The sequence below is a fragment of the Girardinichthys multiradiatus genome, chromosome 24 (genome assembly GCF_021462225.1).
Source record: "Girardinichthys multiradiatus isolate DD_20200921_A chromosome 24, DD_fGirMul_XY1, whole genome shotgun sequence".
Classification (NCBI taxonomy): domain Eukaryota; kingdom Metazoa; phylum Chordata; class Actinopteri; order Cyprinodontiformes; family Goodeidae; genus Girardinichthys; species Girardinichthys multiradiatus.
In genome coordinates this window covers 2,503,388-2,528,840 of record NC_061816.1, presented here as the reverse complement: position 1 = coordinate 2,528,840, position 25,453 = coordinate 2,503,388, and the positions used below count along the sequence as shown (strand labels likewise).

General features: G+C 41.5%; 3 protein-coding genes across 8 annotated transcripts in view; 1 reads left to right on the top strand and 2 right to left on the bottom strand.

Moving 5' to 3' along the window:
* LOC124861426 (gastrula zinc finger protein XlCGF57.1-like) overlaps positions 1-25,453 on the top strand; it is a 1,067,819-nt gene that overhangs the window by 307,582 nt on the left and 734,784 nt on the right. The gene's annotated exons all lie outside the window — the stretch shown is intronic.
* Positions 1-25,453, bottom strand: part of LOC124861417 (gastrula zinc finger protein XlCGF57.1-like) — a 364,644-nt gene that overhangs the window by 31,539 nt on the left and 307,652 nt on the right. The gene's annotated exons all lie outside the window — the stretch shown is intronic.
* Positions 5,170-24,938, bottom strand: LOC124861441 (zinc finger protein 260-like). Its single transcript, XM_047355227.1, has 3 exons — positions 24,720-24,938; positions 20,731-20,916; positions 5,170-7,595 (listed from the first exon to the last, which is right to left on the bottom strand). The coding sequence occupies exons 1-3, from the start codon at positions 24,856-24,858 to the stop codon at positions 5,728-5,730; spliced, it is 2,193 nt and encodes a 730-aa protein (XP_047211183.1). The 5' UTR covers positions 24,859-24,938; the 3' UTR covers positions 5,170-5,727.

The following is a 25,453-nucleotide window of genomic DNA, read 5'->3' as shown; positions in this document are numbered from 1 at the left end:
ATATGACATCACTTTGTTGCTTCCCTGACAGGTGTGTAAGATGGCTAGGTAAGGCTTTTAACATTTCAGAGTTTTGTAAACGAGGTTTCTGGCAGTCGATTGGACGCAGTGCCAGACCATCCTCACTAAATGTATCACTACTTGTTACCAGGAGAGTTGAAACACTGCTATGCTGTGCTTCAGACCTATCTGGTACCAAGATAGGAGTTGAGAAACGAGAGTAATATGGCTTAAGCATGTTCAAATGACAAACTCTAGTTTTTCTTCTCCTCTCTGGAGTACTGACTACATAATCTGTCTCACTTAATTTCTCAAGTATCTCGTATGGACCAGAAAACTTGGCAGCTAAAGCTGAACCAGGTAGAGGCAGCAGAGCCAAAACTTGGTCACCTTTTTGAAAGTGGTGTGCAACAGCAGAGCGATCATAACGTTGCTTCATGGACTTCTGAGAATTATAAAGTAATTCTTTAGCAGCGGCATGTAAATACTTTAACCGTTCTCGAAGGTTGCAAACGTAATCCAAGATGTTTTGATGTGTTGAGGTATGAGAATCTAAAAGTTTCTCTTTGAGAACCTTTAATGGGTTCCGGAGTGAATGTCCAAACACCAACTTAGCAGGACTAAATCCTAAGGATTCTTGAGGAGCATCTCGAGCTGCAAACAAAAGGAAAGGTATTCCTTCATCCCAGGTTTTCTGACTCTCAAGGCAATATTTACGCATCATAGACTTTAAGGTCTGATGCCAACGTTCCAGTACTCCTTGAGACTCAGGGTGATAAGCACTGGAGTCGGCCTGTTGAATATCTAACTCTTTAAGAACTTGTTTAAAAAGTTTAGATTGAAAATTTGTGCCTTGGTCAGTTTAGATTATTTTAGGAAGACCAAAAGTTGAAAATAATTTTGTCTTGGCCCTGATAATTGAGGTAGTAGTAATTTTGCGTAATGGGATAGCTTCAGGGTAGCGAGTGGATGCACACATTAAGGTAAGCAAGAACTGGTTTCCAGACTTGGTTCGGGGCAACGGACCAACACAGTCCATGATGATCCGTTCAAAAGGTTCCCCTACAGCTGGTATTGGATGAAGGGGAGCATGTGGTACCAACTGGTTGGGTTTACCTACTATTTGACAGACATGACAACTTCGGCAGTACTTTGTCACATCTGTTTTTAATCCGGGCCAGTAAAAATGTTTAAGAATGCGTTGATATGTTTTTACCACCCCTAGATGTCCCTACCATACGTTTTCATGTGCCAAGGACAAGATTTTCTCACGATACTCAGAAGGGACTACAATTTGGTGAGTTACATTCCAATCAGAATCAGGGATAACTACAGGACAACATCTACGCATCAGGACTCCATCACTGAGAAAGAATGACACAGACTCTGCTTTAGCTTCTTCTGCACTTACCACACACGATAAACACTTTTGTATGGTTGGATCAGTCTTCAGGGAAGCACACAGACGGGCACGAGTAAGTGACAGGGAAGGATCAGCAGCTGGTAATTTTTCCTGTGCGTCTACTTTGGAATCTGCAGGGACCGTAGTATCTGTTTGAGGTGGAACATCATCTGCAAACACTGACATAAACTGTCAGATAAGTCAACATTTTCATGGTTAGTTTTTTCTTTTTGCTTTTTCTTCCGGGCACGAGTCAGGACACAAGTACAGGTCCTTCTCAAAATATTAGCATATTATGATAAAGTTCATTATTTTCCATAATGTCATGATGAAAATTTAACATTCATATATTTTAGATTCATTGCACACTAACTGAAATATTTCAGGTCTTTTATTGTCTTAATACGGATGATTTTGGCATACAGCTCATGAAAACCCAAAATTCCTATCTCACAAAATTAGCATATCATTAAAAGGGTCTCTAAACGAGCTATGAACCTAATCATCTGAATCAACGAGTTAACTCTAAACACCTGCAAAAGATTCCTGAGGCCTTTAAAACTCCCAACCTTCAAATAATCATGTACAGTTATGCACTCAATACTTGGTCGGGAATCCTTTTGCAGAAATGACTGCTTCAATGCGGCGTGACATGGAGGCAATCAGCCTGTGGCACTGCTGAGGTCTTATGGAGGCCCAGGATGCTTCGATAGCGGCCTTTAGCTCATCCAGAGTGTTGGGTCTTGAGTCTATCAACGTTCTCTTCACAATTTCCCACAGATTCTCTATGGGGTTCAGGTCAGGAGAGTTGGCAGGCCAATTGAGCACAGTGATACCATGGTCAGTAAACCATTTACCAGTGGTTTTGACACTGTGAGCAGGTGCCAGGTCGTGCTGAAAAATGAAATCTTCATCTCCATAAAGCTTTTCAGCAGATGGAAGCATGAAGTGCTCCAAAATCTCCTGATAGCTAGCTGCATTGACCCTGCCCTTGATAAAACACAGTGGACCAACACCAGCAGCTGACACGGCACCCCAGACCATCACTGACTGTGGGTACTTGACACTGGACTTCTGGCATTTTGGCATTTCCTTCTCCCCAGTCTTCCTCCAGACTCTGGCACCTTGATTTCCGAATGACATGCAGAATTTGCTTTCATCCGAAAAAAGTACTTTGGACCACTGAGCAACAGTCCAGTGCTGCTTCTCTGTAGCCCAGGTCTGGGGAATGCGGCACCTGTAGCCCATTTCCTGCACACGCCTGTGCACGGTGGCTCTGGATGTTTCTACTCCAGACTCAGTCCACTGCTTCCGCAGGTCCCCCAAGGTCTGGAATCGGCCCTTCTCCACAATCTTCCTCAGGGTCCGGTCACCTCTTCTCGTTGTGCAGCGTTTTCTGCCACACTTTTTCCTTCCCACAGACTTCCCACTGAGGTGCCTTGATACAGCACTCTGGGAACAGCCTATTTGTTCAGAAATTTCTTTCTGTGTCTTACCCTCTTGCTTGAGGGTATCAATAGTGGCCTTCTGGACAGCAGTCAGGTCGGCAGTCTTACCCATGATTGGGGTTTTGAGTGATGAACCAGGCTGGGAGTTTTAAAGGCCTCAGGAATCTTTTGCAGGTGTTTAGAGTTAACTCGTTGATTCAGATGATTAGGTTCATAGCTCATTTAGAGACCCTTTTAATGATATGCTAATTTTGTGAGATAGGAATTTTGGGTTTTCATGAGCTGTATGCCAAAATCATCCGTATTAAGACAATAAAAGACCTGAAATATTTCAGTTAGTGTGCAATGAATCTAAAATATATGAATGTTAAATTTTCATCATGACATTATGGAAAATAATGAACTTTATCACAATATGCTAATATTTTGAGAAGGACCTGTATAATCTTGGAGTTGTACGCTCCAGATCTGTGGAAAATACCAGAAATTTGGCTATTTGGATTCGCAATTGAGAAATAACAGTAAAACTCCTAAGGTGGTTGGAAATTCACAACCACCTGAACCACAACATTTATCGTCTTTCTAATTCTTGCGCCCCAATGTGGAATGTGGCCTAGGGAACTTCTGCTAACTGGCTATCGACAAAATATCTCCTGGATGTTACATAAACACGACGCTCTTCCCTAGCACTCCCCTACCAGCTGTGTGCTGATAGGACTATGCGGCTGATTGATAAAACTTCCACCTCTCTTCTCAAGGACAATGGCGCTTCTATCAGTGTTGAACAGTCTAATTCTTGCAAACACACTCAGACTTATATATATTCGCACCTCAAGATTCCACCGTACCCTTGCTGAATCTTTACTTGTGTGTGTTGCTTACCCCTGCTGAGGTTTTTTTGTATTATTTCAGACTCTATTTTGCTAAGAATAGAGTCTGATTAAAAGTTTAATTTAATTCAACCTTGCTCTTATAGCTCCTTTTAAAACCAAGACAAAAAAACAAAGATACTGCAGTAAGACTAAACTAAACTCATATAGGAGTCAGGAAAGATTAAAGCAATTACAATTAAAGTAAGAATTAATTTGCCAAGAAAAATGTAAAACAACCATGATTAAAGTAAGAACAGGTACGACTTCATGGCAGCTTTGTCATAAATGAAGCAGGTAGGATAAAAGTGAGATGCTGGAGGTGCACGTTGGAACCACATGTGGTGAAGAAACTGCTGCTAAAGAGCCGGAAAAGTAAAAAAAGGTTTATTAGTCAGCTTCAGATTTTAGACACAGTCACAGAACGCTGTACAACACAGGTACAATTAAAATTTAGGATCCTTATAAACCAAATAAAAAGATTCATAAAACAATCACGACATAAAACCCTGATAAACCAGATGGATTTTCAACTGGTTTCTAAAAACATCCTCAGTCAGTAAAACAAAGGTTCAAACTATCACCAAGCTGTGAATCCACAGGCTGGTTGTTCCTCTTAGCTTTTAGCCTGGGACGAGAAACAACCAACAGATTCTGAGCAGCAGTTTGGTTACAAAATCCCACAGATAATCTGGAGCCTGGCCATTTAGAGCTCTGAAGGGGAGCACAAGTTATTTAAAACTAATCCTAATATCTGCTGGGAGCCAGTGTGAAGAACATAAAACCAGTGGGATATGACTTCATTAACATGTTTTTTCTGCAGACACCAAAACAGGACCATCGATGATGAGCAGTAACTCCTCCCTCTGCAGCAGAGGTCTCCTTCAGCTGCTGAAGGTGGTCTTCCTCCATGGAATCAAAGGTTGAAATTATCAGTGATACAACTATAACCAATAATCGTGCCACATCTGCCATTTGTGACTTTTATAGACTTAATACAAACTCCATGTAGAGGTGCAACTTTAACAGTTTTGTAAGGTTTGTCAAAGAGGAGTTCAGTGTTTTGTTGCTTCTGAGACAAAAGAAGAGAAAAGACAGCTCCTGGTTGGATTAGAACCCAATAAAATATTACGCTGAATGAAGCATTATTCCTTGTTTTGTCACAGATGGCTGTAAACCAATATACAAATTATTACAGTTAAAGTTAACAGAAAATTTGAACGTTTCTTTTAAACTGATATGACTGCATGGCAAACAAAAAAGATTTTGTGCAATAATATGTTTAAGTTATTTAATAAAAGAAACATTCAGTCTATCAAGTATTGTCCTGTGATAACCAGCTGAATATGGCGGTGATGTTAGAAAAATAGATGAAAGAGTGATTCGAGTACTGGCATTACTGAACAACAAACTCTGCACACATATGGAATAAATTCGCAAAAACGTCTCCTCAAAATTTAAGAATTTATTAACAAAAACAATTAAACTCCAAGTTAAAATATTTCAATTAACAAAATACTAGACTAGAACCATTAAACTAAAACTACCAAGCAACATGAAGGAATACAGAAACTAATGAAACTATATACAAATAAAAGGGGACCAATACAATTGATGCAATGATGTCACAGTTCAGTGTTGATATTTAGGTTTAAGAACCAAGATTTATTTTGAGGAATCTGGAAATGAGGTCAAATTAGTTTTAAAAGTAATTAAGGACAACAATTGGTATATGTTCAAACAACCAGTCACAATGCAAATTAGAAGGTAAGTAGTGCCAGGTTCACACGGCAGGAATTTATGCCGATTTTCATCCCGATCTTCCGACATGCTCGATCCTGGTGCTAGCTATCAAGATAATCTTATGAGATAATCCTGCCGTGTGTGGTGGGTTAAGAGTGATCTAGTCTGTCAGTTTAAAGATGACTTGCACAAGCATCACAGCTTGACGGTTTAGTTCCTCTGTGAGTTATTCAGTGTCGCTTTAGATTTGACTTTTCGTATAATCTTATAACAAAAGCATCTCAACCGAAGGGCTTCTCTCGCCTGTGTGGATTCTCATGTGATCATCTAAATTGGACTTCCTGGCAAATGTTTTTCCACATGCATCACAACCAAAAGGTTTTTCTCCTGTGTGGATTCTCACGTGTCTGGTTAAAGCTGACTTCCAGGCAAATAGTTTTCCACATACATCACAACTAAAGGCTTTGTCTCCTGTGTGGATTCTCATGTGATTGTCTAAATTTGACTTGCAGGCAAATCTTTTTTCACAAACATTACAACTAAAGGCTTTGTCTCCTGTGTGGATTCTCATGTGTGTGTCTAAATTTGACTTGCAGGCAAATCTTTTTTCACAAACATTACAACTAAAGGGACTGTCTCCTGTGTGGATTCTCACATGTCTGGTTAAAGTTGACTTGCAGGCAAATCTTTTTCCACAAACATCACAACTAAAGGGTTTGTCTCCAGTGTGGATTCTCATGTGTGTGTCTAAATTGGACTTCCTGGCAAATGTTTTTCTACATGTATCACAACCAAAGGGTTTGTCTCCTGTGTGGATTTTCATGTGTCTGATTAAAGCTGACTTCCAGGCAAATCTTTCTCCACAAACATCACAACTAAAGGGTTTGTCTCCTGTGTGTATTATCATGTGTTTGTCTAAAACTGACATTTGGTAAAATCTCTTTCCACATGTATCACAACCAAAGAGTTTGTCTCCTGTGTGGATTCTCATGTGTTTGTCTAAACTGGCCTTCTGGGAAAGATTTTTTCCACATTTACCACAACTGAAGGGTTTATCTCCTGTGTGGGTTCTCATGTGTCTGGTTAAATCTGACTTCCAGGCAAATCCTTTTCCACAAACATCACAACTCAGGGGATTGTCTCCTGTGTGAATTCTCATGTGTTTGTCTAAACTGGCCTTCTGGGAAAAGTTTTTTCCACATTTACCACAACTAAAGGGTTTGTCTCCTGTGTGGGTTCTCATGTGTATGTATAAACTTGACTTCTGGGAAAATCTTTTTCCACATTCACCACAACTAAAGGGTTTGTCTCCTGTGTGGATTCTCATGTGTATGTATAAACTTGACTTCTGGGAAAATCTCTTTCCACATGCATCACAACTAAAGGGTTTCCCCACTGTGTGGACTTTTGTGTGCCTTTTGAGATTTTGTTTCAAATTAAAACTTTTACCACAATCACCACAGTTAAAATCTTTACTACCTGTCTGAAACTTCGTCATTGAATCTATGTTTTTCTTTTCTCTGAAACACGTCTCACTACCAGAACAATCTGAAGACGTTAATCTTGGATGACATGTCATGTGACTCTGAAGAGAGCGTCTGTTAGCAAATTTTCCTCCACACTCAGAGCAGCTCAAAGATTTGTTGACAGCGTTTCTGCCTGACCCTGGAGTCCTGCTCTCCTTCCAATCCTCCTCACTGTCTTCAGTTTCAGAGTCTGACAAATTTTTAAGCTCAGATTTATGGTGGTTCACATCATTCTCTTCAGTTTCTGAATAGTTGGAAGTGTTTCCATGAGTATTTGGATCTGGGTTCCTGCTGGATTCTGCTGTCCCACAGTCCTCTTCTTTAATTTCTCCTTTTATCTGGTCAGCTGAGCTGCTGCTTGGAAGATCTCTATCTTCTGTTTGATGTTGATGAAGCTGAGAGAACAGAGGTTTCTCCTCATCCTCTTCACTCTTCATATGAACAACAGTAAATGGAAACCTGGTATCATCAGTCTCCTTCTTCACATTCAGTTGTTCTCCATCCTGGCTGGCCCAGATTCTTTCACGTTCCTCCTTTATGTGGAGGAGCTCCAGCTCCTGCTGGTTCATATTAGGACTCTGTTCTTCAGGAGCCTCTTCTTTAACATCTGCAGACATCATTGAAACACATTACATGCATTATGAACAACTTTATCTTTACAATGTTACAAAGATGATAAAGATTAAAACTAGGGAAAAGAATCTGATAAATATTATCAGTGAACAGTACAGTAGGTAAAATCAGAGAGGCCACAATGGTGTGATAACCTTAATGTAAATATTATGGTTTCACTGTGTCATGGTATAAATATGAATTTTTAAAGCACTTCGATATCCAGTGATTGAATTGCCTTTCTTTAAAGCTGAAAGAGAATAGTTATTACATTGCTGATAAAAAATACAGTATAGCTATAATTTTGTACATAATGTATAAAACTTTTCAATTATTTTTACCTTAGGTAAGGTAAGGTAAGTTTATTTATATAACGCTTTTCAGCAACGAGACACTGAAACACTTAGTAAATACAATATACAGCAAATCTAAGATGAACCACAGAAGAGAAACTTTGCTGCTGAATAGTTTTAAAAACAGCTCGTCTCAACTGTCCAGTTTGGATTGGGATCTTGACACAGTTGTGTATCTGTATGTAACGGGTTGTGTTGGTATAGGTTATGAAAGCAGACAGCTCAGTCAAATGGTTTCTGGGTGTTTGTTTCTGTAGAAGGATTAAAACTTATTAATTCACTTCTAGTCACCTTTTCCATGCACTCTGCTCCCTCAGCAGTTCAGAACCCTCGCCGCCTGCTTTGCTGTCTGGTCTTTACATGGAAATGCTTGAGCCATTCTTGTAAAATGGTCAGTAATCACTAAGACATCAACAGATTTGTTTCTGGAATCTTGGGCAGACCAAAAATCGATGCATACAAGCTCAAGGATCGCGGTTGATGTTATGGTTTCCAATGGAGCCCTACCCGCAGGCTCAATGGTCTTACTAACAATGCATTGCTGACAATGTTGAACAAAGTCTCTGACATCCCTGTCAAGGTTCAGCCAGAAAAACATCTGCCTCATCAAGCTGAGGCTCCTGAACTGAGCTTGATGACCTGCTCTGTAATGAACACCATGAAGCAGGTCAGTCTTGAGCGAGTCAGGTACAATGTACTGGAATCTCTTCCCCTTGGTTTTCTGGTCCCTAGAAATCTTGTACAACACCCCATTTCGTACTGTTAGCTTATCCCAGTGTCTTAAATATTTTGTTACAGAAGCAGACTCTTTAAACCTCTCTCTTCTCAAGGGCCTACTACATCTCTCAACATAGTACAGAACACAAGAGACAGTTCTGTCTTACAACTGTCTGTCACGGAGTTCACTTTCAGTGTAGACAGGCAAGGTGTCCTGGCCAGATGGAATGAACTGAGGCAGATGCTGTAAGATTTCAACAGCACGAGCTCTTGGACCAGCATCCCACTCAATGTGTGAGTGTAATACAGCAGCAGACACATCCTCCCTTGTAATATACTGAGGGAGCATTTGTTGTGGGCTGCATGCTGATTGGGTGTTGACACTCCCTGAAGAGGGTTCATTATGACCACTGGATAATTGAAAGGCTTTCTGGACAGAAATGTTTGACATATCCCTAACCTTAAAAAGAAGACTGGCATAGGGCAGCCTGCGGTCAACACTCTCCTGAATAAATGGCACAAAACTCAGTGCATCGGCCACGTTTTGTTGACCCGGGATGTATTTAATGTCGAAGTCGTAACTTGCCAATTTAGCCACCCAGCGTTGCTCACAGCCGTCTAACTTCGGCTTTGTCAGGATATGAGTTAATAGATTATTATCAGTCCAAACTGTGAATTTGTGGCCTTTCAGCCAGTGGCTGAACTTGTCACAGACAGACCATTTCAAGGCCAGAAAATCCAACCGGTAAGCTGGGTAGTTCTTTCGTGACTGGGACAAAGACTTGCTGGCGAAATCAATGGGTCTGGCTTGTGTCTCGCCCTCCTGAACCTGAGACAGAACAGCACCAATGCCATCCAGAGATGCATCAGTGGACAGCACAAAAGGACGGGTGAAATCCGGGTGAGCCAAGACGACGCATTGTGTCAGCAAGGATTTCAGTTGTTTAAAGGCTTGTTCCTGATTCATTGTCCAGTCAGAAGCATGCAACCTTCTGGTTGGCAGTTCATTTTGGTTGCCATTGCCTTTCCTTTTTTCACCCTTTAAGAGATCAAACAGCGGCTTGGCGATGGCAGAATACCTGGGCATAAAGTGTTGGTAGTAGTTGACCATTCCCAGAAATGATCTTGTCCACTTCTGAGATGGGTTCACACCATCTGGTTCCATGAGTTGAGTTGCTGTCATATTTGTGATGATCTCAACCTTACTAAGGTCAGTCGAAACACCATTCTCATCAACGATGTGGCCAAGAACCTTGACAGATCTGCTGAGGAAGAAACTTCTTCGGGGCTAGTTTCAAATTATGATTACGCAGCCTAGCAAACACCATCTCCAAATGCTGCAAAGCAGTCTCCTCATACAGGTCATCAACAGGTCATCCAAATAGCACAATAGGCTGAGATAGTTCTGGTCTCCAAATATGCTCATCATCATGCGCATGAAGCTCCCAGGACTGTTGCAGAGACCCTGCGGCAGACGGTTGTATTCATATAAGCCCATAGGAGTGGGAAAGGCTGAACACTTCCTGTCGTCCTCGTGGAGCGGCATATTGTAGAACCCAGAGGTCAAATCCATTGTAGTGAACAGACTGTTTCCACCCAGTGTTGCCAGACAATCTGCTTGATGAGGAAGGGGATGGGCATCCTTCAGGGTTCTCTTGTTCAGCCAGTGAAAGTCTGTGCAGATACAGAGATCTCCATTTTTCTTCCACACAAGAACAAGAGGTTTAGCATATTCACTTGTGGATTTTCTGATGATCTTCCGTTCTTCCAGCCTGTATGGGAGCCGGAAAGATCTGTTGTCAGAGGGTTATGCGATCCACAAAGCCATTTGCTTCCCCACAGTCAAGATGGTGGCAGGAAAATAAACCCACATACTTCAAACAAGGTTAGCCATTCTTGTCCTGCAACCCTCAGAAACCTCAGAAGACTCGATATCGACATCACCTAGCCCAACCGATCTGAGCCTGTCTTTGGCCAAACTAGCTTCTGTAGTGGGTGACATGGCAGATTGAATACAACTAGCAAGTGGAACCTCTGAGCACTCTTCACCAACCATGTCCTCTAGCGCTATAATTGGGTAGGTATCAGCTAGTTTTGTGTTGCGTCTCAACAACACAGACCTGTCAGACGTATTGATAAGCTTTAGTGGGACCCATCTGTCTCCCCAGAATGTAGTGACAATCTTTGCATCCAAAACGCCCCTGGGTGCTGAGAGGGATGATGTGAGCTCTGCCATGACTGTGCTGCTGTGGAAGCATTTTGTGTTGTATAAAATTGTTTGTGTGTCTCAGGCAGACTATTCCTGGACCTCAATTCCTGTATGACCAAAAAAGGAAATAGCAAGGGAATAAGGAATGATAAGAGCTTGTTGTTGCAGTCCTGCCAGGAAAGTTGTGATACCTCTAATTGCTGCCAGGTCACCTCGACATTATTGTCCAGCAACCAGATAACTGATGAGAATGTTATTATAGACTGTCACGTAGGCCAACTGGATTTTTTCCAGATGTCTGGCTGGAGTGTATTCCCGGAAAAGTAGAGAAAAGCAATGTTGTAGGTGCCAAGAAGGTTTACGTAAATGAGAACGATGATTTAAATTGGTCAAGAGGACATAAATACACAACAATGCTTTGTATCTGTATAAAACCGCCTTGTAAAGACTGAAGGAGACACTTCCATCTGTACATCAAAAGCACATTTAGACTCAACTCGAAGTCCACCACATCCAACAAGGACCACATCCACATCAATTAGTTTTTTGGTCTGTTATCACTCCAGCCTCTCTAAGCTTCATTTCAGCTGCCTCACTGATGCTACAGGCCATTGAACCAATGTCCAGCATCCCACCCATCTTAAATGTCCCACCCATGTTCACAAAAGTGTAGAAAAGACTGTTGCTGCTGCCAACTCTGTGAACTTTCTGATAAACAACAACTCCTGAGTCACTACATCAGTCTTTCTCTGATGTGCATACAGTTTCAGTGTCAGACATGTCATCAATTTGGGTTTATGGTGTGACCTGTACAGCCTACCTCCGAATACAGGACTACCTGTTTCCCCCAGACCAGGGTTGGGAAGAGTTATTTACAGAGCAGTTCAGTTTGGTGTAGCCAGAGCAAAACAGGCAAATAACAGTCTCTCAGACATGCAGGGCGAAGAATTAGTGTGACTTAATTCATTACAGACTTTGCAACCTGTCTCTCTGGTGCGTCGCTCGTGATGTGCACCCCAGAACCTCCCACCCCGAGTAGGATGAAAAGTGTTGCGCTGCTGAATTCTCTCCATCATCTGCTGAAACATGTCGACCATGCGAGTGAGGAGTCTCTCCTCTGAATGTTGAAGATTTTGTGTCACAACTGGTACGGAGTCTCAGTTTCTATCATCATGGGGGCCACCCTGACAGGAGACAGACGCTGGAGAGGTGCACGAAAGTTGATTTACATACCATTGAGATTGGAGAAAGGAGGGTGAAGGAAATTAGCTAGGAGTGTGACAATGCTCAGTTGCTGCCAGGCTAGGCAATGCTGGGCTGGGCTGCTCAGGGGAGGCGATGGTGACATGACTTCTCAGCTGTTGAGCACTAATGGTTCTGCCAGCTGCCCTCAACTCTCTGGTAGTCATCAATCCTTAGCTGAACATCAAATGACATCCACTCATGAATTGGCTTACACTTTAAAGTGCAGGATAACTCTGGGTCAGGGCAGTGTTTGACGAACATGAGAGCCACATCATCATTCATGCTCTCTGTCTGCTTTCAATGTTTAAGCAGGCCGTCAAGAGCTAGGTCTGCTGCCTTGTTTAGTCTTATCCAATAGTCAACAGGGTTCTCCTTGAGTTTAGGCAGAGTAGCATAGAAGTCAGCAAGAAGGAGACATGAGGGAGCTTCACTGAAGTAATGGAGAAGGACATCAAATGTCAGCTCAGGATTATTCTTAACATCAAGTGAAGGATCACTACACGTGGCAATCTGCACCACATCTTTGGCTTTGACCATTAAATGACCTCTTCTCCTTGACCACAGGAAGGTATGCCTTGTTTTCTGAGGTACATTTTAGTCAAGTCAATCCAGTCTTGAACTGAACATTTGTCAGTGTTGTCACCTCTATAAGTTTGGAGTACTCCATCAGGTTTAACATGGACTGTCACATGAGGTAGGTCATGTCTGTTACTGTCACAGTGTGAATTCTGAGTGACAAAGGTAGGCTGGGGTTCATTGTTCATATTTATGACACCAGCTGACATTAGTTTATATTCACCAATTTGAGCACCCAACTGCCCAACCATGTCTTTAAGGTGATGAAGGGGGTCAACATCACTGAGGGGTGTCGAAGTTGGGGGAACCTCCCTTGTGAACTCATCAATAGAAGTACAACCCTGGCTCTGACCTAGCCCTGATTCAGCACAACCATCATTTGCGACCTTTGAATGTCCAACAGCTCCACTGTCAGCATCACCGCTGAACCAAACACCTCTACCGTTAGGAAATTTAGGAGTAGTAAACCGATGCATTGCTAACACACCAGCTACCTTTAACAATCAAATATTTAGAGAGCTGTGTACCCAATTGGAGAGAAAAACAAAACTGAATAATTTAAATGGGAGCCAAAAATAGCACAGTGAAAATAAAATTCCTTTTTTTGTTTTTGTTTTCTGTAACATGTACACATGGCAGAGTGTAACTAAACACAATCTAACTCAGTAAAACAGGCCACCAAGTCAAATATCTAAATAAATTCAAACTTTAAAATACAGTTTAATTTTTTCCTCCACAACAATCTTGAGGAGTAGCCTTTGGATAGCTTGCAGAGCTATGTGTTTAGATCCAGGGGAGAGCGTAATAAACGACGAGGTCTAGCAAGAGCTGTGCGTAAGTAACTGGTAGACAAACCAGTATGTCCAACTTAGGTAAAACAAGCCAATAAATTCAAGCCAAACATAGAATATGTTTAGATATATGTCATAGATATATGAAAATATGCATAGACTTGTCACCACCTACGTAAGGCAAGTTTAGGCAAGGCAAGTTTATTTCTATAGCACGTTTCCAAACGCTGAGGGATAATATAAAAAAATAAGAAAAAACTAACCAATGGAATGACACAGCTGTCATCACATTCCATCGTGTTCACCAGCTCCAGGGTAAGAAGCCCGATAACAACCAGCCTCTGCCTATTGTAGCAAAATTCAGGCACTGCAAGCTAAAAGAGCAGGTCAGACGTCAGGGCAGAGAGCTACGGGTTAAGGATTTCAGGGTTAATGACAAGTTTCCAAAGGAGATCCTTGATCGGAAGCAAGTATTATTCCCAATCAGGAAGAAATTTATCACCAAAGGCACCAGAGCTACAGTGGGTGTAGATAAATATTATTTTAATAGTCAGTGGTTCAGGGACCGGAAAATCACTCCGAGCAACAACAGGTCAGTCTAAAACATGTAATACTGGTTAGATAAGAGTTTAGATAAACTGGCAATTGTAATCTAATGTAAAGCACACCTCAGCATGTTTACACTGGTGGATGTGAGTTGGGCCTCCTTATTATTGCTCACTTCTTCTTGAAGGTGATCTTAACATTGGTCTGAATGAAGAAATGGACAGACCGACGACAACAGGGACACGGCGCAGTTGGCAATCAATACATATAGTTAAACAGTACATGAGTGATTATGGAAAATATACTTTCTTCTCACATGTCCATCACTCTTACTCTCTTCTGGATTATTTTTTAGTCAGCATCTCGCTGTTGACTGATATTTCAGACACTGAGATACACCCTATAGCTGTCAGCGGTCACGCTCCTGTCTCTTTGACTCTACTAAATAAGCAAAACCCTCAAAGTAAAATCTGGAGATTTAATACAACATTGCTTAAGGATGAAGATTTTATAAATATTTTAAAGATGGTTGGACTTCATATATTGAGTATAATGACTTGACTGGGACATCAACACATGTTCTCTGGAAAGCAAGGAGAGCACTGATGAGAGACAAAATAATCTAATTCTCATCACATAAGAAAAAAGAGAATAGTCAGGAATTAGAGGAAACCATTAACTTGTTAGAAGCATTGAAAGAAGTCGAAATGCTGGGCAAACTACGTAAAGCAAAACTAGAAACAAATCAAACTACTAGAAACCTGCAAGCAGCTTTGAAGGCCCTCGCACCCCTCAGCGCAACTCGGGCTGTTGAGCGACCGCAGGAGCCTGGCATCACCTCATACACGCCACCGACGATGACACTGCGTCACTTCAACACGTCGTCACTAAGTGGTACTGTGAGCAACATGTCATATGATCTTCGGTCATGCAGAGTTTCGGTCTGGCAAAAAGCATTCAAAATTTCGAGTAAATCGGACCTTCCAGAAGGACGCTGCAGTCGCTTGTTTGTTTGTGGGCGGGGCTAAAACAACATCATCAATTGACTGTGTCAAAATGTCCATCATTAACTCATGATCATGTATACTACATTTCAAGTGGATCCGATGATGAATGAGGGAGATATAGCCCTTGAAGTGTCCTAGGGGGCACTATTGATCCAAATTTAAATGTAATCCAATAGAGCTGTTTGGGGGCTGACAAAAATCAAGCATATTCAGTTTGGAGTGAACGGGACCATGCATGTGTAATTTAGAGGCAAACGTATGGCCGTGGCGTGACATCAGAATTTGCCACGCCATCATATTCACACCCTCCAGCTAAAGCAGTAAGTACTGTCAACTGTGTAAGAGAATCATGTTATCTGTTACTTAGGATGGTTTCACATTGATTAGGTGAAGAACATCAAACATTGACTCTGTACAGGAAAACGTGATACTTCCTGTTCTCAGGGGGCGGGGCTTCGATGATGTCAGCATCTGATCAGTGAATATTGTTGAGGCCTAGAGGCAGATCAATACCAGAAGGTTTCATTTTTCTGTGACTTTCCTTGTAGGAACTATATCAATTTAGTGTTTTATGGCAAGAAGTCATATTTTGAGGCGTGGCCACGCCCACACGCTTTCATGTATCAAAAAGCTTTTGATAACTTTTGATCCCCAATCCCTTAAGAGTATACTGAGTGATTTTCAAGTCTCTAAGTCAAAAGCTGTAGGAGGAGTTCGCTCAGATATGCGGGTTAGAAACGGCCAAAACAGGGTCAAAATGGCAACTTCAATCCAAAATGGCCGACTTCCTGTGGGGTTTGGACCAATGCTCTAAGAGTTTTTTGTAGGTCCTGTGAAGTTAGATATGTGTACCGAATTTCAGATTCCTCGGTCAAAGCATGGCTTGGGGCTGATTTTTTGACATTTTCTAGGGGGCGCTGTGGACGAATTAGGCCACACCCACCAAATATGTCATCAGATTTCTGTTGGGGACTGGACAAGGTTAAATCACATTGAATTTGTTGCAGATGAGATGATGTATGTGGAAATTAGAGGCAAACGTATGGCTATGGCGTGACGTCTGAGTTTGCTGCGCTGCCATGGCCACGCCCTTTTATGAAAACTCACTGTGCTTCAATCAAAGATAGACCCACTAGTTATCTGTCTTGTGACAGTTTGAAGTTGATTGGGTCAATAGGGTCAGAGAGGCACCTTTCCAAGTGAAAAAAGTGACTTCCTGTTCTGAGGGGGCGTGGCTTTGATGATGTCAGCATATGACCCCATAGGATTGTCGCGAACCCGATGGCCCTCCTTCATGCCATCTTTGGTGTGACTTGGAATTTATTTGGGAAAGTTATTGCAATTTTTAACTTGTGGCGCAAACGCCAAGTTCGTGCCCCGGCCACGCCCCCTAAACATGGCCAAAAACTCACGATTTTGATAACTTTTAATCCCCCATACCTTAACTGCATGTTGACCAAATATGAACCCGATAGCTCAAAATCCCTAGGAGAAGTTCGTTAAAGTTTGAGGTGAGTAAAAGTGAGAAACGGGAAAAAGTCGGCCTTTGACCCAAAATGGCCGACTTCCTGTGCATTTTAGGGCATACCCCCAAGAGACTTATTTTTTTGTTTAGAGGAGTTCTAGCATTGTGCCGAATTTCAGATCTCTATGACTTATGGTTCGGGCTATCTCACGTTATTTACTGACGACATTAAAGAACAAAAATTTCACGCAGGGGACAATTTTGGGTAAAATTTGGTGAGTTTTGGGGTATGGCAAAGTCCCCATATTGCCCCGCCAAAAGTCCCCGGAAAAAAGAATAATAAGAATTCGAGCGATTACCCTTGCAGTTTGCAGTTTTCCTGCTCGCAGTTTGCAGTTTTCCTGCTCGGGCCTAATTAACACAAAATATCCACTTCCTACCAAAAGGGCTTCAAATAGAAAACTTTGAACATGGGTTTGACTCTGTCCCTTTGCATAGTGCAAGGAGGAAACTCAGGGGATGCCCCAAGACACGCTGGGGGGACTATGTCTCTCCAAGCCCCAGGAATGCCTTGGGCTTCCCAAAGAGGTGCTAGACGAGGTGCCTGGGGAGAGGGAAATCTGGGCGCCTCTGACCCCGCGACGGGTATGAGGTGGAAGATGAGTACGAGCTTTATAACGAAAGCCGTAATGCTTCACATGTGAAAGTAAATTTTTTGGGCTTTTTCTTTGCACTCACAACAATTCTGAGTGCTACTCTGTCAGACAGAACAAGAACAAAACAAGATCTAGACGTTCTCTACAAAAAATTCCAGGCACTGAGGAAGTATTTAATAGTATAAGCTGGATTTAATTGGTGGAAACAAGAAAAAGTCTGTTTTTAAATTAGTTTTAAACACAGCAAAGATGGAGCTTGCCTAACCTACAGCTGCAGCTAATTTTACATTTTAGAAGCCGTAGCTGCAAAAGCTCAGGCTCCTCTAGATTTATGAAATTTCTTTGGTGAAATCATCAATGCCCCAATGCCACTGAGATCACCAAGGAGAGGTTAACAGAACCATTAAGTTTTAAAAAAGACCGACTCAACAGTCTTTCACATAAATATAAAATCACTCAAGGACTTTAGGGCACTAAAATATGAGCAGCAGTGGTGGAATAATTCACAAAACACATGGACTCACCTGTAGAAATCCATGTTTCAGTCAAGCAGAGAAAGTCAAAATCCTGGGTCGGGAAACAATACTTAAGGATAAAAGTTTTGTTAATGATGGATATTGCCTTCACCAGAGCAATCCTGATGGGTACTGGGTCCGGAGAAGCAGCAGTTGGAGAAGCAGGTGAAATCTGCAGATTCCCGAGGTTGACACACCTTGCCAGCACAGATGTAAAGGAATGGGGCAAGGGGGATAGAACACCTGATCCAAGCAGACAACAGCAACGAATACACAGGATCCAGGGAAGGCAAATTGCACAGTCAAGGAACCGATCCAAACTAGGTCAAGAAAACCCCAGGAGACCGGGCTGCATTGGCCCTCAGCTTCACTAGCCGCCCGTTGTACTTACTATGACATCTGTCACCACTTCTATCCTTAGTAAATGGATATTTACCACAAGCTTTTAAGGTAGCTGTAATTAAACCATTACTTAAGAAACCTTCGCTTGATCTAGATGACTCGAAAAATTACAGACCTATATCCAATCTTCTGTTTGTATCTAACATTCTTGAGAAAATAGTTGCTAATCAAATGTGTGAGCATTTACACAGCAATGGCCTGTTTGAAGAGTTTCAGTCAGGCTTCAGAGCTCATCATAGCACTGAAAGAGCTCTGCTGAAAGTCACTAATGATATTCTTATGGCCTCAGATAATGGACTTGTGTCTGTACTGGTTCTGTTAGATCTCAGTGCTGCATTTGATACAGTCGACCACAATATTCTCTTAGAAAGGCTGGAATATGCTGTAGGGATCAGGGGAACAGCGCTAGGCTGGTTTAAATCTTATTTGTGTGACAGATTCCAGTTTGTTCATGTAAATGATGAATCGTCTTTAAACTACAGGGTTAATTGTGGAGTACCACAGGGTTCAGTACTTGGGCCAATTCTCTTTACTATATATATGCTTCCAATAGGTAAAATGATGAGGCAGCATAGGATCAATTTTTACTGTTATGCTGATGATACTCAGCTTTACTTATCCATAAATCCTGATGAGCCCAACCAGTTAGATAGACTACAAGCATGTCTTGAAGACATAAAAACTTGGATGACTTTAAAATTTCTGCTTCTAAATTCAGACAAGACAGAAGTTGTCGTCTTTGGACCGGAGTCTTTAAAAAAGAAACTGCTTAGTCAATCACTTAACCTGGATGGCATTAAATTGACCTCCGGTAATAAAGTAAAACAAATTGGTGTTATTTTTGACCAGGACATGTCATTTAAATCCCATATTAAACAGGTTTCTAGGATTTCCTTCTTTCACCTCCGGAACATTGCCAAAATTAGAAATATCCTATCCAGGAGTGACGCTGAAAAACTAGTCCATGCATTTGTTACTTCAGGGCTGGACTATTGTAATTCTTTACTATCAGGATGTCCACAAAATGCAGTTAAAAGCCTTCAGCTGATTCAAAATGCTGCAGCAAGAGTTCTGATGAAAATTAAAAAGAGAGATCATATTTCTCCTATTTTAGCTTCCCTTCATTGGCTCCCTGTTAAATCCAGAATAGAATTTAAAATTCTCCTCCTCACATATAAACCCCTTAATGATCTAGCTCCATCATACATCAGAGATCTGATTGTTCCATATGTTCCTAACAGAGCACTTCGTTCTCAGACTGCAGGTTTACTGGTGGTTCCTAGAGTCTCTAGAAGTAGAATGGGAGGCAGATCCTTTAGTTATCAGGCTCCTCTCCTGTGGAACCAGCTCCCAGCTTTAGTCCGTGAGGCAGACACCCTGTCTACTTTTAAGGCTAGGCTTAAAACTTTCCTTTTTGATAAAGCTTATAGTTAGAGTGGCTTAGTTTATCCTGAGCTACCTTCCTTATTTTTACCTCCGTCTTCTTCCCTCCCTGTTGGTTGGAGTAAGGGAGAGTCAGGTTTAGCCTAAACCGGCTCAGTTATGGTTGAGGTGCAAACACACCCTCCATTTCTGCTACCTGTGTGACCCCTTCTCTTTTCCAATGGTTATAATCAGTCTGACAGAGAGAGGTATCCCAATCCTTGTGGTTTTTAGTATAACAATGACCATCAGTGGGACCCTTTGTGAGGTGCCTTGAGACGACATTGTTGTAAATAAGCACCGTTTAACTAAATAATCTGAACTGAAACTATCTGTGTAGTTATGCTGCTATAGGCTTAGGCTGCTGGAGGACATAATGACCACTTTCACCCTCTTCGCTACATTCTCACACTACTCTCCAATTTTGCATTATTTGCTATTATTTCAGCTTTTAACCTTGTTCTCTCTTTTCTCTTCCTAGAAGCTACATCTGGCCTGACTCTGTGTCTACCTGTGACACCTTTCTGGAGAGGGGAATCGTCCGAGCTTCTGCTGGCAACAACTTAATGCTCACCTTCTACAGATGATCCACATGGCCCTGTCTTTCAGTGTTTAACCCTTAATATCTCCCAGATATAGCAATTGACTGAGCTTCTACTGTGACTAACTCTATGTTTTCTCTTTCAGACTCTAACCTTGAAAACTGGCTCAGAGTTTATCTGTTCTTTCTTTCTAGGTGAAACGACTAAAGGAGCTACATCCATTAACGCTTACTTTTCCTTCCCATAGAAAGTACTCCTTGATCAGTGCTTCTTTGTTCTCTTTGTGTCTCTGCTCTGTTCTCTCAAACCCCAAAATTTATACACTTGTTTGTCCTGAATAAAACGCAGTGAATCATGACATTTCTGTACCATTACTAAGTTACTGTTAGAAGTCAAGTAGTTTTACACAAATACAGTATAAATGCTTAATGAGAACATTTTAATTTAGCTTATTAAATGAAAAACAGTCACATTGTGTTCCATCACAGGATTAGGTTTGCTGGCCCAGATATGTACTGTATGTATATATGTCATTCATTTAATAAAGTCAACTCTGAAACTAGAGAAACGTCTCATTTCTTCCTCCTTTTTGTGAAGCAAATCTACTTTTGATCATAAAAGACAACCAGATGCACCAGACTGTTAGCTGCCAGACAGGAGATACACACACAAACAAATCCTTACTCTTGATAGGAGCTGCAGTTAATGGAAACCTGGTATCAGTCTCCTCCTTCACAGTGAGCTGCTCTCCTTCCTGACTGGTCCAGAGTTCCTCCTGTTCCTCCTTTATCTGGCGGGGCTCTGGCTCCTGCTGATCCACATCAGGACTCTGTTCTTCAGGAGCCTCTTCTTTAACATCTGCTGGCAGCACTGAAACACATTACATGCATTATGAACAACTTTAACTTCATGTTTCTAAGCTGGTAAAGATTCACATTAGAGAAAAACATCTGATCAGCAGTTTAGAGAAAACTGAACCTCAAGAACTGACAGTTTAGGTCATGTGCAGAATCTCATATTTAACCCCTGAATTAAATCACTATTATATAAAACATAATTGCCTGAGTTTTGCTGTGAAGCAGATGGTTTGTGAAGTAGAGATTGTTCATATGAATATAACACAGACACCAGAAATAACATGATTTAGATATTTAGTACAGTGATAAGAAAAAGGAGACAAGATTTAGCATAAATCAACCACTAGATTGTAGCAACTTGTTCTCTAAACAGTTCTTGGTATGTGTGAAATACGCATCAGGCGGCATTGGAGGACAGTTTCTAAAGGAAACGCATCAAAACCCATCAGATCTATTCTGAGTTAATAATGAAAGCTACAACTCATTTATAAATTAAGTATCACATTTATATCAATGAACGTTATTATTCAATGAAGGGAACACATGTTACTCCATGCTTGTGGCTTTATGTTCAGAATATTTGACGTGCAAACGATAGTATAAAATGCACTGAAGGAGCTCTCTCTACATCAGCAACAAAAGGAATATTTAACAGTTCCAGGTTATTTAATTGAACTTCATATTCAGTGAGAAGTTTGGTCCAAAACATTGCTGTCCCCTTAAACCAGGGGTCTGCAACCTTTACAATCCAAATAGTGTTTTTTACTCTCACACCAGCTAAATAAAACTCATTTAAAGCTACAAATGTTACATAACCTTTTGTAAAAAGACAACTTAGAATTTCTGATAAATATCTACTATGTTAAAATGTATTTTTATTTTTAAAGAACCTATTTTATTTTTATGTTCTAAAATAATGAGAAAAAGAGAGGATGGACACATTTTCCTCTGATGCTGATATTTGTGGAAAATGATGTAAAAACACCAATGACACAAATGACCTAATGACAAGAACAACAGATCTAAAATATATAACCAGTTGTTTTAGTTTCATTCTGTTGGGGAAATTCAGTGCAATTAATTTCACAAAATCTGAATAACTGCTAAAACCTGCATTTATTATTTCAAAAACATGGGTTTGGTTCTTTATCAATTTTAGCCCAACTTCTTTAGTCATTGTGGAGGGTCCAAAGAACCATTTGTGACTCAGGAGCCACAGGTTGCAGAGCCCTGCCCTGAACGACTGGCTTGGACAAGGAGAGCATTCATGAGAAAAACAGTCAAGGTGACTATAACAACTCTGGAGGAGATGCAGAGATCCTCAGCTCAGGTGGGAGAACCTGACCACAGGACAAGTCTTATTATGCACTCCACAAATATACATTTTATGGCCAAGTGGTGAGAAGAAAGCCACTGTTGATGGAAAATGAGAAACCCTGTTTGGAGTTTGTTACAAGGCTTGTAGGAGATACAGCAAAAATGTGGAAGAAGGTCCTCTACTCAGATGAGACTAAAACTGATCAAACTGCCAAAAGCTTTATGTTAGGCGCTACACTAACACTGTTCATCACCCTGACCACTCCATCCCTACGGTCATACGATGGCAGCTTCATGCTGTTGGGATGCTTTTCTTCAGAAAAACAAAGAAGCATATTAACATTTTAGAATGACCCAGTCACAGTCCAGATCTAAATTAATTTAAGTGTCTGGGGCAAAACCTGATAATGTGCACAGACACTCCCTGACTCATCTTAAGGAACTTGAGCTTTTTTACAGAGAGGAATGTGCAAAACCTTCAGGGAAATGATGAGAAAAGCTAGCAGGGACTCACCCTAAAAGACTTACAGCTGTAATTGTGACCAAAGGTGGTTCTGGAAAGTGTTAAATTAGAATCAACTTTAATGGCCAAGTTTGTGAGTACAAAAAAGTGCAATGTGCTTATTTGTTTCACAGCAGATTAGCTGACTACTTTGCCAGGGAGGGGGGCACGAGTGTTCTCTGGACATCTACCGTCATCTCCACTGTCTTTAGCCTAGATGTACAGTACATATACAGGTCCTTCTCAAAATATTAGCATATTGTGATAAAGTTCATTATTTTCCATAATGTCATGATGAAAATTTAACATTCATATATTTCAGATTCATTGCCCACTAACTGAAATATTTCAGGTCTTTTATTGTCTTAATACGGATGATTTTGGCATACAGCTCATGAAAACCCAAAATTCCTATCTCACAAAATTAGCATATTTCATCCGACCAATAAAAGAAAAGTGTTTTTAATACAAAAAACGTAAACCTTCAAATAATCATGTACAGTTATGCACTCAATACTAGGTCGGGAATCCTTTGGCAGAAATGACTGCTTCAATGCGGCGTGGCATGGAGGCAATCAGCCTGTGGCACTGTTGAGGTCTTATGGAGGCCCAGGATGCTTCGATAGCGGCCTTTAGCTCATCCAGAGTGTTGGGTCTTGAGTCTCTCAACGTTCTCTTCACAATATCCCACAGATTCTCTATGGGGTTCAGGTCAGGAGAGTTGGCAGGCCAATTGAGCACAGTGATACCATGGTCAATAAACCATTTACCAGTGGTTTTGGCACTGTGAGCAGGTGCCAGGTCGTGCTGAAAAATTAAATCTTCATCTCCATAAAGCGTTTCAGCAGATGGAAGCATGAAGTGCTCCAAAATCTCCTGATAGCTAGCTGCATTGACCCTGCCCTTGATAAAACACAGTGGACCAACACCAGCAGCTGACACGGCACCCCAGACCATCACTGACTGTGGGTACTTGACACTGGACTTCTGGCATTTTGGCATTTCCTTCTCCCCAGTCTTCCTCCAGACTCTGGCACCTTGATTTCTGAATGACATGCAGAATTTGCTTTCATCCGAAAAAAGTACTTTGGACCACTGAGCAACAGTCCAGTGCTGCTTCTCTGTAGCCCAGGTCAGGCGCTTCTGCCGCTGTTTCTGGTTCAAAAGTGGCTTGACCTGGGGAATGCGGCACCTGAAGCCCATTTCCTGCACACGCCTGTACACGGTGGCTCTGGATGTTTCTACTCCAGACTCAGTCCACTGCTTCCGCAGGTCCCCCAAGGTCCGGAATCGGCCCTTCTCCACAATCTTCCTCAGGGTCCGGTCACCTCTTCTCGTTGTGCAGCGTTTTCTGCCACACTTTTTCCTTCCCACAGACTTCCCACTGAGGTGCCTTGATACAGCACTCTGGGAACAGCCTATTCGTTCAGAAATTTCTTTCTGTGTCTTACCCTCTTGCTTGAGGGTGTCAATAGTGGCCTTCTGGACAGCAGTCAGGTCGGCAGTCTTACCCATGATTGGGGATTTGAGTGATGAACCAGGCTGGGAGTTTTAAAGGCCTCAGGAATCTTTTGCAGGTGTTTAGAGTTAACTCGTTGATTCAGATGATTAGGTTCATAGCTCGTTTAGAGACCCTTTTAATGATATGCTAATTTTGTGAGATAGGAATTTTGGGTTTTCATGAGCTGTATACCAAAATCATCCATATTAAGACAATAAAAGACCTGAAATATTTCAGTTATTGTGCAATGAATCTAAAATATATGAATGTTAACTTTTCATCATTGCATTATGGAAAATAATGAACTTTATCACAATATGCTAATATTTTGAGAAGGACCTGTATTTCTGAGCTGGGCTCCAGAAGCTCCTGCTGATGTTTCACTATCCTAACAACGAGTTCTAATTCAGAGGAATAATCCACCAGCAGACTGAAAACGGCTCCTAAACTTTAACTACCATCCACACAGTTGGCATGAAGAAGGAAACATCCAAACCTAATCTGGGCTGGAAAACATCATCCATCATCTGGTGTCTCTTCCTCTGCTGCGTCCTGCCGCTGTTTGAGCTCCTGCTTCCCTCCAGTTTCTTTGACCAGATGTTCCTCAAGCTGCTGGACTTCTTTCCAGAGTTCATCAACTGCTGCTGCTGCAGCTCTCTTACAGCTTTATCAACACTCCCGCTTCTGGGCTGCTGACGAACAGGGAACAAAGGATGAAGAAGCCGGAAGAGATCCACGTGTTTGGGAAGAGGGGGCGGGGCCAGCGGAACCGGAAATATTGTTATTGGACCCGAGTAGCTAAGCGCTACTGTAATTCGAATGTTCAATGTTGTTATTTTTTCGGACAACGAATTAATTACCTTTTTGGCGGCTTTAACATTTTCAAAAAGTTACCAAATTTGCTGGAGGCGTCAGTCGCGCGTGAAATTTACGTATTTTGGAGGTTTCGCCAAAGTCGCAATAAAATGACTCCACAGCGCCCCCCCGGAAATGTTGAAAGAGCCTCTTCATTGACTTTACTTTATCGTACATGTATGAAATTCGGTAAACATGTAGAACTCCCCGAGCCCTACCTAAAACTATTCTTCTTCTTCTTCTTCTTGAGATTGTTTGGCGTTTAGATGCATTATCGCCATCTACTGTGCTGAAATGTGAGCCAGAGTATCTAACTGACCTATTTTATTTTCTTGCAAATAATCCCGCTGGTCTTAAAAATTTTATAAATACTGT

What these genes read in the sequence shown, in the direction of transcription:
- LOC124861441 (XM_047355227.1), bottom strand. Translation starts at nt 24,858, where the DNA reads ATGAACTCTGGAAAGAAGTCCAGCAGCTTGAGGAACATCTGGTCAAAG. An exon ending in TGTTTTCCAGCCCAGATTAG is followed by an intron (nt 20,917 to 24,719) that starts GTTTGGATGTTT and finishes AATGTGTTTCAG; the next exon opens with TGCTGCCAGCAGATGTTAAA. An exon ending in AACTGCAGCTCCTATCAAGA is followed by an intron (nt 7,596 to 20,730) that starts GTAAGGATTTGT and finishes TGATGTCTGCAG; the next exon opens with ATGTTAAAGAAGAGGCTCCT.